The sequence below is a fragment of the Drosophila yakuba genome, chromosome X, assembly GCF_016746365.2.
Source record: "Drosophila yakuba strain Tai18E2 chromosome X, Prin_Dyak_Tai18E2_2.1, whole genome shotgun sequence".
Taxonomy (NCBI): Eukaryota; Metazoa; Arthropoda; class Insecta; order Diptera; family Drosophilidae; genus Drosophila; species Drosophila yakuba.
In genome coordinates this window covers 9,304,680-9,320,234 of record NC_052526.2, presented here as the reverse complement: position 1 = coordinate 9,320,234, position 15,555 = coordinate 9,304,680, and the positions used below count along the sequence as shown (strand labels likewise).

Sequence of the window (15,555 nt, the reverse complement as noted above, 5' to 3'; positions counted from 1 at the left end):
GTCTGGTTTCACTGTATAAGCGATAAGTGCCTCACTGCCTGCACAAAACTCAGTAGAAATTATGGAGGGACCTGCCCACGAAGGTCCTGCAAAAATATATGGCCATGTGGCTCAAACGAATCGAAACTCTATGTCATTTCTATTTAAAATACCTTCTATTACACTGTGCAATGAAACACAAATAATGTAAATAACATATACTATATACAAGCAATTGGACAAAATGTAATTGGTAAAACCTAGTTTACTTTGAAAACTAAATGATTATAAATCACATAAAACTGCATGATGAATAAGCGCCTTTCCGCTCAGTGTAGATAAGCGATAATGCAGTTAGTAAAAGAGCAGGGGAAATGCAACGTCATCCGGAAACGGAAGCCACGGCAAGGCAACACGGATGCCAGCGGATGTCAAACATAAAACACTTGCGGAGGGTCAGGGGTAGAAATAAAAAGCGACGCGTGGCAGCTGGCATTTAACATATTCTATGGCAATCCGATAGCAAACATTTTGAAATGCTCTCACCAAGTTAGAAAGTAAAGCTGGAAATATGCAAATCTGTTTAAAGGCTTATTGATTGATTAGACAGGATATTCCGAACATCATCCTCTTTCCCCTTCCCAACACTTACACTTCATTAACTTTGGGTCATAAAAAAGGAGCTTCGGTAAAGGCACTGATATAAATTGTAGATGCTGGGCAATTTTGATAGCTAACTTGTATGCCCATTTACCCTAATTAAATATTGAACATAAAGAGTATACAAAAAAAAAAAAAGAAGCTTAGATTTAAGAAATATTTTGTACGCTGTTAAGTGCTGCATATTTTTCGTTCAGTGCACGAATAGGGCTATATGTGTGGCGAATCTAATTTACGATTTGTGCTATTAAATATGCGCAAAGTAAAATTGAAAATTGCAAAGTGGGAACGTGAAAATGCGAATGGGAACAGTCGGCGCTAAAAGTCAACTGCCAAAATTGTTCGAAAGATATATCTACAAGATTTATACACATGTTTGTATGTGTGTATGTATGTGTGGGTATTGCTTCTTGCTCTTTTCATTTTATTTTATTTATTTTATGTTGACAGCAAATTGCGGCGCCCGTCAGCTTGGACTTTTCCTGTGCTATTCCCGTTATTCTTGTTATTTTTGTCATTTGTGTTGTTGTGGTTGCTGGTACATTTTTAATCTTTTGGCTCTTTTCATTTGGCCCACACACACACTCAGACACACACACTGAGACACACACACACACACACACACTAAGGCACACACACACTTGAAGCCACACATGCGTGACAAAATTGTTGGGCTCTTCTGGTGATTTTGGTTGTTCTTTTCGGTTTCCTTATTTTATTTTCTCCTGGTTGCGGGTTTTTCGCGTTTTCTTGGGCGGGCGGAAAACTTGCTCTCAAGATTTACTCGGCATTTCTGTGCTGGTGCCATTTGGCATTGTTTGCATACTTCCAGGCGCAAAAAGTGGGCGGACCCATTCAATTTCACCCCCTCCTTCGTCTCGCTCTGTTTATCGCCCCGCTCCTTCGGCATCAAATGCTTTAAATATTTAAGTAGTTTTACCCGTTTCCTGTTGCTGTGACTCACTGTACGTGTGTTAGCATGCGCGTGTGTGCGTGTATGTGTGTGCGCTTGGGAGTGTTTGTAATGGTGCGCCTGTGTGGGTGTAAAGGGCATCAATATCAATCTTGTGCGGATGTTAAATAACGCTGGCCACCCACACTTGCACTCATTTTCACCTGTACAGTGGAACTTTGGTCAGCAGAACTAAATCGAATGTAATACACCCTTTTTGTTAACGAGCAAAGGGTAAACAAGTTAGGTATTATTTTTAAACAAAAAAAAAGTTTTAAATATTTTAATATTTTACAGCAGATTTGATTAAGTCGCCACACGGGCAACAATGCGCTGATTAAATAATAAAGACTTCATTTTCCTACGAAAATAAACTTATTTTGTTGTGTTTTGAACTTTCCTAGCACAATAGCTGTCAAACTGTAAGCCTGTGTTGCGGTTGACACTTATGCAACCGCATAGTGCGTTGTGTGAGTGTGAGTGTGTGTTGGTTGCACTTGAAAAATAAGCAATGTTGTTGTAGTTGTTAAGACTTTTTTCGCCTTATTCAGTTGCTGACATAATTGCGCATTTCGTTTTTTTTCTGGGCTGACACACATTCAAAGTGAGGGGAAAAATATATTGCAGGAAAAAAATCAAGAAATTAAGAAACCAATAAGGAAGCAGCGCAAAACTGAATAAATAAATAAAGGAAAAACGAAGCATGAATCAACGAAAAACCAAGAGCACGCAAATTTAACTTATTATGTTCCATTTTTCCACTACTCCTACTCCCTGGCTCCCTGTTCATTTCCATTTTCTTAGCTTTTCCTTACATTTTCTTTCGGGCAAAACTTCGCCGTTAGCACTGTCTCTTTCACTCCGTAAGGAAAAAGTTTTAGTGGCGACAGCGACGCCGGCAGAACGAAAGTAGACAACAATTACAATTAGAAGTGTGTTTATGCCGCCTTCTCGCTCTCTCGATCTCTCTTTCTCTCTTTTGTTCCCTTTCGGTCCCCTTTACATATATAATTTTTTTCTCCTTTTCTCTAGCTTTTTTTGCGGCAAAGTGAAAGAAATTCAACTTTATTACACAATATTTCGTCCTGCCTTTTTGTGATTACCTTTTGTTGCTTTTTGTTGTTTGTTTGGTTGCTTTTTGATTGCTTTTAAATGATGGTTAAATATATATATGTATATATATATGTATGTATATTTTTAGTGTTATTCCGCTGTTTCCGATACGTTCTTTGATTCCGATTCTTCACTGGTTTTCGCTTGATTCTTCAATTCTTTTCAATTTATCTGCCTTTGCCGTATTTGCGATGTGATTACTCTGCAACGCGTTCTTCGCATTTCACTTTGCACTGCAGTTGAGCGGCGAAGGTGAAGGTGGTGGTGGAGGTGGTAATGGAAGAGACGGAGGAGAAGAAGAAACAACCATTAACGGGACACGAAGAAGCACACAACAAACAAGAAAGAACATGAAACAAGAAACGCGGAGGAGCAGCAGCGTGCAACAATTGCCGACTGCGACGTCGACACGTGCGCGGCGCCTCCTCTTCCTTCTCCCATAATTCCCCCCTCTCGCGGCACCACCACCCCCGCCCACCGATCACACTATTGTAATTTACGAATTACAAAATATGCCAGGCGACAAAAAAAAAATGAAAAAAAAAAACAATATCGTATTCGATTGGCGCACACAAAATGTTGGATTTATTTGCTGGATTTTCGAACTGGAGGACGAATCCCGGATTCTGAGGACCGTTCGACGCGAGAGCTGCGTCTTCATAGTTTATCGCGACTACGCACCTAAAAGTCGACTACGAGTGAGTTGCGCGCTGCTAGAGCTGGGCAAACTTCGATGGCCACTGTCGATTGTACCGATATTTTCACTTGGGTTTTCATCGATTGCTCATAGCATGCTACCAACCCGCCAGGTGGCGCTACTCACGATGGTATCGATATATGAGGTACTTAAGGCGGCGAGGGTTAAATGGCAAAGGCGCGAGCTTGTTATCGATTTTCGAAATAAAGAACTCTTAACTCTTTCAATGGACTCGAGTTTTTCGAAAAATACGAAAGAGAATATTTGTGAAAATTTGTTTTCCCTTAACAGTGTTTTAAGCATAATTTGGCTAAAAAGGGTGGCACAGGAAAAATAATGACTGTTTTGTGCATCATATTAACCAAACTAACGAACCGTATCACTTTCCTGGTGATTTGCGGTTTTTTTAAATTTGCCAAAATTTGTGCCCTTTTTATAAGGGGTAACATCATTAGTTTTTGCGAAAAATTGTCAAATTTTAAAATTTTTTGCCGTAAATGCCACTCGATTTATGCCGAGTTCAACAAGGGGTGGCATTCCAAATTTGGCCCAATACTTTTCTTGTTTTCGTAAAAATACTGCTAATTTTTTGGGGAAAAATCGAGATTGGAATTGTGATATTGATTTGATTTGATTTTCGGAATAGATTTTCATCGTAGCTTGACTAAAAATTGACGAAGTTGGCCGTGATTTATTGCTCTAATCCGTTTCGTTTTCCATTCGCTGACTTTCAGTCAGTCAGTCCCAACTTTTGTATTCATTTTTCTAGAGAATATATAAATTATAAGTTGTAAATTGGTTTGCACAAACTTTAGCTCCATTCGCTATGCATACCTTGGTGAAGCTCGATGATGTGGTTTCCCACATTTGGCACACCTATCTGAAAGTAATATTAAACTACGAAACATTCTCCATCTGGAACTTTCCGACTAATTTGGATGGGAAGACGATGCTTGCAGGCCCCTTTGTTTGCACCTCCGAGGCGATGTTCCCCTACATCTTCTACTATATCCTCGGCATCAGTGTCATTGGAGTGGTGAGTAAATGGAAATTGTGAGGGATTTATTACACCTGCCTCACACCCGCAGCTGCACAATTTCATAGAGCTCATCAACCTTTCCTTCGCGAGGCTCGGCACACATCAGGTGAGGATGTGGCGGCCACGGACTATCACGAATTTCAGGGACAAGCAATTGCGCCGTTTTCGAATCGTCGGAACCATTATAATGTTTAAAGCGTGGGCACTACTGCTATACGCCATGATAACCGTGAGTACTTAAAATATCAAACAATATATATTTCTCTTCAAATTGTATTAAAATATTGCAAACATTAATATAATGCAGATCCAGCCGAATTACATGACTTTCTGGGTGATGATTTTCGGCACCGCCATAACCATCGACACGTTCTTTTGGACATTCGATGTCCTATTGTGGCAGGTGCAGCGTCAGCGCTCCTGGCTGATCCTTCTGTTTCCGTTGACCAACTTTTACTGTGTCCTTTGCGTGCGGGCGACCCTCAAGCAACTGATCGAGCATTACGGTACGCGGGATCTTGTTTGGTGGACATGACGATTTTGAGCAAACTAAATTGAAATTGTCAATAGTGAATGAAAAGTACTATTTTACTAAATTTTACGTCATAATCTAAAAGTCATATTAACAGAAATGAACCATTTGAAAACAACCGGCTACTATCGATATTATTCAGTATTGTCTTCAACAAATTACAGATATCCGTTTCTTGCCAGCGACATCTAGATGTCGTGTCAAGTACTGGCAATTGACCAACAGGTGGCGCCTATGTGCAATAAAAGTATAATCTACTTTCATCGTTCTTAACGCTTCAATTACTTGTTACATAGCTTTTCGTTTTTGAGCTTTCTGGATCACACTTTATCTTAAAAAACAACCTACTTAGGCTTAGCGAGACTTTTAATAAATTAATCTGTTTGGATAAGGGAATGGACTGGTTTTTTTTTAGGTTTAATTAAATTAATTTGATGATTGCATTAAATTAATTTAAGAGTTATAAAATGCTATCATTGCCATTAAATATGTACATATGTTAGAAGCTTGTTTTGAAATTAAAGGCGTAATAGGCTCTGCAGGTTCTTACGTTTTACAAGCTAGAATAAACTAAATATGGAATTAAAAATAAAAGGCTTAAAAACCATTACTGATGCCAAGAACCACCCCCGCAAGCTGTGCTCGCTCTCGCCTTACCTCTCTTTTGAGAAAGAGCGCATTGCAAGGGCAAACACCTCCCCAGCCCCCCTTGCAACCCCATTCGATGGGGAGAGCATCAAGTTGGTGGCAGTTCCCCAACAAACGCTGAGCACAGCAGATTACCAAATTAGTGCGCAGGTGTTTGCGTGAGTGATAGTCGAAAAACTGAAACCTGTGGCAAAGCCCCCCCACTAAAAAATGATAAGGCAACCGAAAAGCTGAACCTTACACCACAGAAATCCCTAAATCCCACCCATAACCCAGCTCGAAACTGGCCAAGATAAACAAGTTGGAGCTGCAACAAATGTAAAGAAAAACAGACATATAATACAAAACAAAAAACACGACGACAACGAAAATCGAAGACAAAAACTCACATGCAACAGCCTTAATGAAGTCGAGAAAAACTGGTTTGCTTGGATAAACATTTTGGAGTTTGTTTTGGTTTTCGTTTCCAGCGGCCAGAAGGGGAGGGGGGTCTGAGCCAGGGTCCAAAGTTCAACACAAAACAGCGCCAAGAAAGTACGACGACTCGTTTTCGCGAAACGCACAAATTTTGCATGCTTCGCACAGTCAAGTTCGCACTTCTAGCATTGCACCGTTTGTATGCAAATACGATTAATTCTGCCCTGGGTACAAATAATATAAGATGCGTTTCTAACAAAAAGTTTTAGGAGAAAGTTGGTTGGGTGACAAAATATGTTTACAAATGAAGTGCGAACTTAACAGCTAATGGCTTGTTTATCCATTATACCCCATATACTAATTTAATTAGTCATTAATACTACAATTAATTAGACTGTGGTGCTAGGGCTGTGCGCTTAACTGTAGATGTGGGCGGGGAGCGAGAGCGATATAATGTGTGTGATGCATTATAAATGGTGTTTGATTTGTTATGCGAATAAAATAAGCACATTGCATGCGAGTGTATGTACATAAGATAAGTTCGAAATGCAATCAACTGTTGAATAACAACTAACTATATGCTATACTATAAAAAACTGGATATCAGGCCCACTGTAACTCTCTCCTTTTCATTTCTTCTCTCTCAATGCAAATGCAACTGTAAAGCGATCGATGTAAGAAAAAGAGAGAGAGAGAGAGAGTGAGGCGAAGAGAGCACTCATTTGCATAGAGCTCGAACTTGTATGATTGTTTGAGTGGACGGGGGAGGAGAAAGGTAGAGGGCCTCTTTTTTGGCCTTGAGCTCCGCTTACGTTGCTCTCTAGTTTTTGTTGCTGTTCGTTTTGCTTTGCGGGGATTTGTTTTTACTTCTCATATTACATACATATATGTATGTGTATAAAGTGCATGAATTGCATTGCTTTCTTACAAGTGTCCATTTCAAACGCAGAATTTCCCCCAGCTGGTGAAACTTGTGGAAAAAGAGTGTTGAGTTTCCCATTCAAACACTTTTCAAAGGGTGAATGCACTGGCTATTGCCAGATTTTAGTTCCAGAAAGGAAGTCCAATGTTTTCGTAATCCTCAGGTTGAACAAACTTTTAACTCTGTATGATGCTCTAAGAAGATATAATACAGCAACCCACCATGTTTCAAATTATTATGTTTCAAATTATTATTAATTAAAAAGCTAAAAGAACAAAAACCCTGAGTAAATCGAACCCGATTCATTGCAGTCCAGGTGTTCGTTCTAGCGGGATTAGCGGTTCTTGAGTCAGTGATCAAGGTTCACCGCCATACCGCCATACTCATACCATTCCATCGATGGTTTGGCGTACCAAAATTGTGGTGATAAGCGCGGGAAAGGCCTGCAAGTCATGCGCAGACATCAAGAAGCCACTGCATCGCGATAACGATAAGACAGAGATGGCGAAATGGTGTTCCCAGAGAGGGAGAGGGGGGGAGGTGCGTGGGAGGGCAAGTCTAGTGCTGCAGAGCCACTGTGTACGGGAGTTGCCTCAAGTGATGCACTGGAAGAAATTCGAAAAAGAGCCTCTTCAACTGGAAATGCTTCAAGTGTCAATAACAAGAACAACGTGACAACTTAAGGGGCTTCTTTTCGAGTGTGTGTGTATACCAAATGGCTAATAAAGCGGTTATAAACATATTTCAAGATAGTATAAGTATAAATAATAATGATATGTATTTGTTTTTCTGTTTCTGTTACCTTATCAGTCTAAGATCATTTTAAGTAGCATTATTAAGTAGTATTATTGACAGATCGTTTCCCTTTTCAATTTACAGTTGCAGTCTGCTGACAGGGAGAGCGGATAAGTGAGAGAGTGCATTCCGAAGAGGGCCAAAAAAGCAAAAACAGCAAATGGATGCAGCATATACACTGAGAACATTATATCAACCCAGGTACGCTAGCATATGACGATTATAGAAAATATTTATTTTGATGGGCATTAATGTTAATCTTTTACATTTCTGATTTTATTATGTATTTATTATGCTCAAAGTATATTATGCTCAAAGTCACAGATCAAAATGAACTTTTATTTGCAGTGTTTGAACGAAAGAGACAGCAAAAGCGCCCACCGCCAACGCGATCGTGCGTCCGTATACGTGTTTTTGTTGGTGTTGGTGTCGGTTGGCTGGTTCGCTGGTGAGCAGCAGCAGCAGCAGCGGCAGCGGCAGCGGTATTACTTCTCTCAACGCCGCACGGCTTCGTCAGTCGTGTCTCAGCACTCGACAGCAACAGACGTGTGGCATCAGCAGCAGTAGCAGTAGTACAAACACTACTTCCGCACCTCGAAGAGCCAACTGCATAGGAAATAAACCAAAACTCTAATATACACTAAGCGAAAAGCCGCGTGACTAACAAAACCGTAATCATGAATCCAGCCGCTCAACTGCTGCGCATGCGCAGCGCCACCGCTTTCGGAAGCGCCGCAACGCGCTCCATCACGACGAACCGGCGCCAGCGGACCACCAGCACCGCCAGCGCCCAGCGGGAGCGGACGCAGTCCGTCAGCGAGACGGACAAGTTCTTGCACTACAGTCCCGAGGATGGCTACTACAAGACCTCGCCCTTTGACCCCGTCACCGTTCCCAATCTACCGCTGCACGAGTACGTGTGGCGCGACTTCAAAAAGTGGGAGCGACGCACCGCAGCGGTAAGTGATCAGTGATCAATGATTGAATGTGATTGAAAGTGATTGAAAGCCGAGTGTTCAATATAATTCCTTTAAGTAGTTGCCAATATTGGCAGAAAAGTTGTTATCATTAAAGGGTTTTAAGTTCTTAAAAGGAAGCTTACTTCTTGAGTACCATTCGAAAACCGATAGCAAGGATCTACAGTTGTTAAGGATCTTGAGCTTAGTAAAACTTAGTGAACAGAATACCAGTTATAAACAAGTGTTTTTTTGCTATGTATAATGATAATGATTGATTATAGTGTATTATCATATCAAAATTCATAGCTGTTTAAATGTTTAGTGCATTTAAAAGTATCTCTAATAAGCACCTGTCACCCAGTGATAATACCGCATCCCACTTATCACTACAACCCATTGAAATCTCCAATAGACAATTAAAATCGAATTTTCCACTTGAATATGAGCCCAACATAAACATAAACGTAAACGTAAACGTAACCCCAAGCCCAATTAAAACCCAATCGCATCATAAATTCACGCAATCGAAATCGTTGCATTCGTTGTCGTAGGCGCCGCTCAGAAATTCTTTGTTTGTTTATGGCGGTTTATTGAACCTGAACCTACGTCTATATATAAAGTGATATTTATACGTTCGCTGGCATTCGTCAGTCTGATTTGCGATTGCCACAACATTTTGCACTGGTGCCGTTTGCCGATTGCCGAACTTCGTATCTTTGTATCCTCCATCGCAATCCCCCCCGTGGTCGCAGATATATGTACATACACTAACATTATTACCATGACTTATTATCACTGCTTATCAGTGCGATAGAGGGAGGGTCTAGGTGGAGTCTATGCCAGTATTTGGGTCATTAAGGCCCCCGGTTCGCCATCAGTTCGCTTATCGGACATCGCTAATGACGGGTTGTGCTGATAAGGTACGTCGATAAGAGCGAAAGTGAAATGTAGTAAACACAGGCCTTTACTATTACTTTTACTATTAGGGGGTTAAAAGGCCGGCCCCTCTAAAGGCTACACTACTATCGTTCCCTTCCGGAATACTATGGATTTCGCATCCATGGCTCAGTGGGCGCAAGTCAAGTGGATGAGGCAAATTGCCCGGGATTGCAGATAAGCGAATCTCGCGATTAAATGAATCGCGTCCAGCTTTTGTCAACGCGATCAAAAAGAGTAGCCGGTGTATATTTCAAGCCCCTATGCGATTATGCACACATATAATAATATATCATTCCCAGGCGACCTTCGTCAATTGTTTACACATTTCACTTTTCGCCATGTAACTAGAAGCTCTATATATACGAGTATATATGTATGTATGTACAGTGCCTGTGCAAATCAAAGTGCAAACAGTTTTCATTGAAATTTATTGCCATCATTTGTGCAATATAGGAGCGGTTGAGGTCTGATATAACCGAGTAGTAATCGCCCACATGGCCGGTTTTATTTGAGGCGTAACCAGAGCCCAGAGCCTAGAGCACCGAGACAATTGTTGAATTAAATGCAATTAAAAGTACAAAGTTCGCCTATTGTTTGCACTCACTGCCACGCCCACTAGCTTCCCTACTGCGCCCCCATGTGATTTACTCAGCGATTGAGAAGAAATAAGTCGCTTTTCCCAAGGGTTTCTTCCACTAGATAAGATAAGTATTATTTGGTCGTGTCATCATTATATTTCAAATTTTTCGTAAGACGAATCAGCTAGTGTTCCAGTTATTACAGGCACTTGGGTTTTGTGCAAATATTTATGTTATTATTTCTGTGTAGCAAATAACAACGTGCATTTATTACTCGAATTTCAAGTGCTATCTATATGCATTCAGCAATGGAAATAGAATTCATTTCATATACGAATTGTTTACGTGCACCTTTTATTAGTTATTGTTTTCTTTCTTTAAATCAATAATATTTCTTAGAAATACTTTATGGACTATGTAACGTGTAAAGAGCTTTTCTTGTCACCTTAAATTCCTTGGATTTTAATTGGACTGTTTGTGCGTTCGATTGCGTTTGCAATCAAGATGATTCATTGGTGCAATCACTCAATTTTAATCAATTTCCATTCGCGTTCAAGTGTGTCGACCTGAATCGAGCCCCGAAAATTCTTGATATGTCCATATAATGCGCTTTTAATTGCCTCCGACTTATTTACGCCTGGGGTTATTTTTTTGCTTGATAATTTTGATGGTTTTGTTTTAATTTTTGTTGCTTTTTCCGCCGGACGACGTCAGCAGTCCAGCCTCCTCTATATTTTGTTTTCTACGACCCATTCTCTCGGCATTTTAATTTGGCATCCTATGTTGGTAATTTGGCTATTTAATAGTCACGCATGGGGTATAATTCGAATATATGTATATGTGGCAAAAACTGGTGTATTCTCTATTGAAAACATTTATATTTAGCTTTCCTCAAAGATGTAATGTGTATTTCAAAATCGGTTTTATAGTTGCAAATGTACGCGTCATTTTAAATGTGTGCATAAGGATATGGTTATTTTTCAGTTGATCATTTAAATGATTTTTATTTCATTTTTGAAATACGAAAAAGTATCTCTTAGATGTGCGGACACTATCTGAGATACTTTCAGCTATTTCTTAGCTACTTTTCCGAAAACAACGAGACTTTGGGGCAGTTCTTCGCCGCTCAAAAGTCAACAAACGCCGCAGAGTAGGTGTAGGTGACAAAAGCGAGAGCGAGAGAGAGAGAGAGAGAGCGAGAGGGAGGGAGACTGCCGAGCGAGACAGATAGAATGAGAGGAGCTGACTTGTTTAGACTTTGCAGACTTTGTACTTTGCCCCACTGAACTTTGGACCGTCCAACCGACTGAAGCCAAGCGAAGCGGTTTTCGATGGACCCACGGGGGGAAGGGGGTGGTTCGGCGGTTTTTGGAGGGGAGGGGGCGGTGGTGCAAATCTACATATACATGGCAAATGCACGAAATGATTCTCTTATTTTTTACTCGCTTATTTATTCATTATTATGATGTCGTGTTGTGTGTTTGCCTCGTTTGTGGGTTGTTTTCTTCAATTTGAGCAACTTGTTGGCGGCGCGGCTATTTATAATGCTTATTTTTAACCGAATGCGATTTCCGACTGCGCAAATTTTTAGGCGGACAATCCCCCAATCAGCGAGTCAGTCACTACCACCCATCCCCCTTTCGTTAAGCCCAACCCATTTAGCTGGTACTAGCAAATTTGCATTCAACAACCTTCACCTTAGCCCTGCAAACCCGTTTCGAGGTCAGCCCCACGAGAAGTCAAGGCCACTCAAGGCAAAAAGCCTGCTAAGCGGAAAAAAACAAGATCATTTCAGAACTTAGATTAAGGGATGAAGTTCAAATATATGTTAGTAGTTTTAAAATAATAATCAAGACATCACCACGTACTGACCTTGGCTAAATCTCAAAGACACTACTTTTAATCTGTTTAATAGCTAAACTTGTGCTGATAAAGCTCAGATAAATAATCTGATTAGGCTGACATTAGAGGGTTTTATTATTCTGTTGCTAATTAGGTGGTAAATGATTTAAGCCATATCAGTGGCAAGAGTGTATTGGGGGTTATTATTTCACCATAGTGATTATGACACCTGTTCTATACTATACACTAGATTTCCGATAAACATCCTAACATATGAGTCCACTTGAAGCATTCCTCAGATAAGATTCGAGTGCCAGCCATTTGGGTTTTTTTTTCAGAATTTGCTTGATTTTGATTTATCGTTATCTGCATATTTGCCCGATTAACATATATTTATATGCGAGATAGCGTTCTGTTATGATTTGTAATCTATGCATAATATATGTAAATCAATTGAACTTATTTCCTTTAATTAGTAATACAACTAATAAATAATTTCCTTTTTTTTTTTAGGTTTGTGTGATCACCGATCGGCAGTATACCTTTGCCCAAATGCGAGATGCCAGCGCCGCCTTTGCCGTCCGTCTGCAGACCAAGTTTAAACTCCACAAGCCCGACGTTTTGGCCATCTGTCTGCCGAATCTCCCCGAGTATCCCATCGCCACATTGGGCGCCATTGAGGCGGGTCTGACGGTGACCACAGTGAATCCCATTTACACGCCGGGTAAGTTAAGATCTTTTTGTTTTTTCTCAAAATGCCCGCTGTACAGCGATGTTCGCAGAAATAATAACCAGATAAAAAGAATAACAAACGGTATTAGGTATATCACAGATAGCATTACCATCCAAGTTTTAGATTACGAGTTTTGTAAATAAACTCAGTATTTTTTAACCTGCTGAAAGCGTTCAAGGTAACTTATTCAAATGACCGCTTCAAATGCACTGAAACGACAATTTCATTTTTATAACTTAACCCATTCGAAATTTTTGTGAGAGCAAATTCGCGTGTAGTTATCATGATTGCCCACCGTAAATCCTTCATAAAAGTTGAGGGCATTTTAAAGTGTAAGTGCGATGCAGTTAATTAAGCGAACAATTACCTATTTGCGTGACCACCGCTGTACATTGTTTATGGGTGACTTTTGAGTGCGTCAAAGGCTCCTTATCTGGGGCTCTTTATGTGGCGACATCTGTATTTTGTGGTTCCAAAGTCGAAAGATCATCCCACTGATCGTCACATTTCGATTGCAGACGAGATCGCCCGGCAGTTGACCTTTAGCGGAGCCAAGTTCCTGGTGGGCACGGTATCCGGATTTGCCACACTCAGCCAGGCCAGCAAGCTGGTGGGCCGGCAGATACCCATCGCCGTGGTGCGGACCAGCACCGATGAGGTCCTGCCCGAGGGTGCCATCGATTTCAGCGAGCTGACGAGCACCCAGAATGTGCGCTACGAGGATCTGAAAGCGCCCAAAGATGCCACCGCCGACGACATGGTCTTCCTGCCCTTCTCCTCCGGCACCACTGGTCTGCCCAAGGGTGTAATGCTCTCGCACAACAACATCAGCAGCAATTGCGAACAGGTGCAGGCCTCCCTGCCACTGGACCTCATGGGTCCCCAGCAAACGTTGCCGGGCGTGCTGCCCTTCTTCCACATCTACGGCCTCACCGTGGTGATGCTCTCCAAGCTGGGACAGGGCTGCCGACTGGCCACCATGCCGTGCTTTAAGCCGGACGACTTCATGAGGTCGCTGGACAAGTACCAGGGCAGCATCCTCAACTTGGTCCCCCCCATTGGTAAGTGGAAATTCAAAAAGTTCCTCATAAATATTTCATCTATTACCTTTAATTTTTGCAGCCCTCTTCATGATTAACCATCCCAAGCTGACGCAGGAAACGGCGCCCCACTTGAGAGTGGTGATGAGTGGAGCCGCTCCCATTGGTCAGCACGATGTGGAGCGCTTCCTGAACAAGTGAGTTGGCAACGCGTGATTGAAGGATGGCCCAAACTAATGACCCAAACCTTTTACAGATTCCCGAAAACTGTCTTCAAGCAGGGCTACGGCATGACGGAGGCTTCGCCCGTGGTGTTGCTGACTCCGGATGGCAATAAGGTGTACGCCTCGACCGGAGTGCTGCCGGCCAGCACGGAGGCAAAGCTCGTTCCACTGGATGGTAACGATTTCAAGGGTGTGGGTCCGCGCGCCACCGGCGAACTGTGCGTCCGTGGTCCCCAGGTGATGTCTGGTTATCTGAACAACGATGAGGCCAATCAGGTCACCTTCTATCCGGGCAACTGGCTGCGCAGCGGCGATGTGGCCTACTACGATGAGGATGGTCTCTTCTACATTACGGACCGCATGAAGGAGCTGATCAAGGTGAAGGGCTTCCAAGTGCCACCCGCCGAATTGGAGGCAGTGCTGCGCGATCACCCCAAGATCCTGGAGGCGGCCGTCTTCGGTATTCCCCACGAATTCAACGGCGAGGCACCGCGTGCCATTGTCGTTCTGCGTCAGGGAGAGAAGGCCAGTGCCGAGGAGATCTTTGCGTATGTCGCCGCACGGGTGGCCCACTACAAGAAGCTCGAGGGCGGAGTGATCTTTGTGGACGAAGTGCCCAAGAATCCCACCGGCAAGATCCTGCGCCGCGAGCTCAAGGAGAAGTTCTCCGACTAAAGTACGCAGAGCATGGATCTTCGTAGGCTAAGAAATATTTTTGTGATTTTTTTTTTTTTGTTCGTCTCAATCAGGAATGGTACACGGATGAATGCGGGTCTTAAGGCGATCTGATATTCAACCTATTGCTAATATTTAAGATCCCTTTTTGTTTGTGGAACATATTTCCGCGGAACATGTATGTATATGAGAAACATCAATGTTGACCTTGGATCCCCTGATCCCTGGAAACTGGTTTAGACATTGCATTTACAACTTCGAAAATACTTAGTTCATAGGCTTAGAAATAGGTCTCGATTAGTCGCTCGATTGGTCCATAGTTAGTAAGTCTAGATTAGCCATACGTAAGACAAGACCCTAAACATAAACAAATGCGTATTGATAAAGTGTAATCTGTATGCTTGTACCCTAACCTTTGATTATACTTAATGACGCATCCGATATTTTGCTATGATATTCCCCTACCTGCATATATACATTTTTTTTTGCCTTGTACCATAAGATTATTGTTTGTTAATCGTATTAAAAGACGGCGGCATGCCCAATCCAATACTATAAATGCCATGTATGCCACGATGTTTAAAAATAAAGACGAAATGAACTCGATTAAATTACGTATTTCTATGGTGGATGAGCTGTTATTCATTGCAATATAAAAATCAAATGAGGTATTTTTTAATTTATTTATTTACGACAAAATACACAAAATTTTACATTTGATTTAGGTTTAGCTTTTAGTTCTTCGGTTGGTTGTTGTTCTTGTTCTCTTGCTTCATCAGACTGCATTACAATTAAAATTACTTGGACTTAA

General features: G+C 41.6%; 3 protein-coding genes across 17 annotated transcripts in view; 2 read left to right on the top strand and 1 right to left on the bottom strand.

Annotated features, from left to right (window-relative positions):
- LOC6524772 (potassium voltage-gated channel protein eag) overlaps positions 1-3,395 on the bottom strand; it is a 54,817-nt gene extending 51,422 nt beyond the window's left edge. For 6 of the 13 annotated variants that reach the window (XM_043207305.1, XM_039377832.2, XM_039377845.2 and 3 more), the window contains exon 1: positions 2,695-2,932. The gene's annotated coding sequence lies outside the window, so the exon portion shown is untranslated. Of the gene's footprint in view, positions 1-2,694; positions 2,938-3,275 lie in introns of those variants that run through there. The other 7 variants (XM_043207312.1, XM_043207310.1, XM_043207311.1 and 4 more) reach the window with 2 other exon arrangements.
- Positions 3,396-4,108: 713 nt separating this feature from the next.
- Positions 4,109-5,240, top strand: LOC6524771. Of its 3 annotated transcripts, XM_039376209.2 has the most exons (4): positions 4,111-4,437; positions 4,490-4,669; positions 4,748-5,020; positions 5,070-5,240. In XM_039376209.2, the coding sequence occupies exons 1-3, from the start codon at positions 4,228-4,230 to the stop codon at positions 4,973-4,975; spliced, it is 618 nt and encodes a 205-aa protein (XP_039232143.1). In that variant the 5' UTR covers positions 4,111-4,227; the 3' UTR covers positions 4,976-5,020; positions 5,070-5,240. The 3 variants fall into 3 exon arrangements, with proteins under 3 accessions (XP_039232147.1, XP_039232143.1, XP_002100615.1); XM_039376213.2 differs by having other exon boundaries at positions 4,109-4,434; positions 4,748-5,090; XM_002100579.4 differs by having other exon boundaries at positions 4,748-5,090.
- Positions 5,241-5,774: 534 nt separating this feature from the next.
- Positions 5,775-15,355, top strand: LOC6524770 (4-coumarate--CoA ligase 3). Its single transcript, XM_002100578.4, has 7 exons — positions 5,775-6,154; positions 7,839-7,955; positions 8,103-8,713; positions 12,586-12,796; positions 13,324-13,866; positions 13,928-14,042; positions 14,102-15,355. Exons 3-7 carry the CDS (start codon positions 8,432-8,434, stop codon positions 14,742-14,744), a joined length of 1,794 nt encoding a protein of 597 aa, XP_002100614.1. The 5' UTR covers positions 5,775-6,154; positions 7,839-7,955; positions 8,103-8,431; the 3' UTR covers positions 14,745-15,355.
- Positions 15,356-15,555: the final 200 nt, after the last annotated feature.

Excerpts from the sequence above, each read along its gene's own strand:
- LOC6524771 (XM_039376209.2), top strand. The coding sequence starts at position 4,228 with ATGCATACCTTGGTGAAGCTCGATGATGTGGTTTCCCACATTTGGCAC. Across the intron at positions 4,438-4,489 it reads GCATCAGTGTCATTGGAGTG|CTGCACAATTTCATAGAGCT; the intron begins GTGAGTAAATGG and ends TCACACCCGCAG. Across the intron at positions 4,670-4,747 it reads TGCTATACGCCATGATAACC|ATCCAGCCGAATTACATGAC; the intron begins GTGAGTACTTAA and ends AATATAATGCAG.
- LOC6524770 (XM_002100578.4), top strand. The coding sequence starts at position 8,432 with ATGAATCCAGCCGCTCAACTGCTGCGCATGCGCAGCGCCACCGCTTTC. Across the intron at positions 8,714-12,585 it reads GGGAGCGACGCACCGCAGCG|GTTTGTGTGATCACCGATCG; the intron begins GTAAGTGATCAG and ends TTTTTTTTTTAG. Across the intron at positions 13,867-13,927 it reads CAACTTGGTCCCCCCCATTG|CCCTCTTCATGATTAACCAT; the intron begins GTAAGTGGAAAT and ends TAATTTTTGCAG.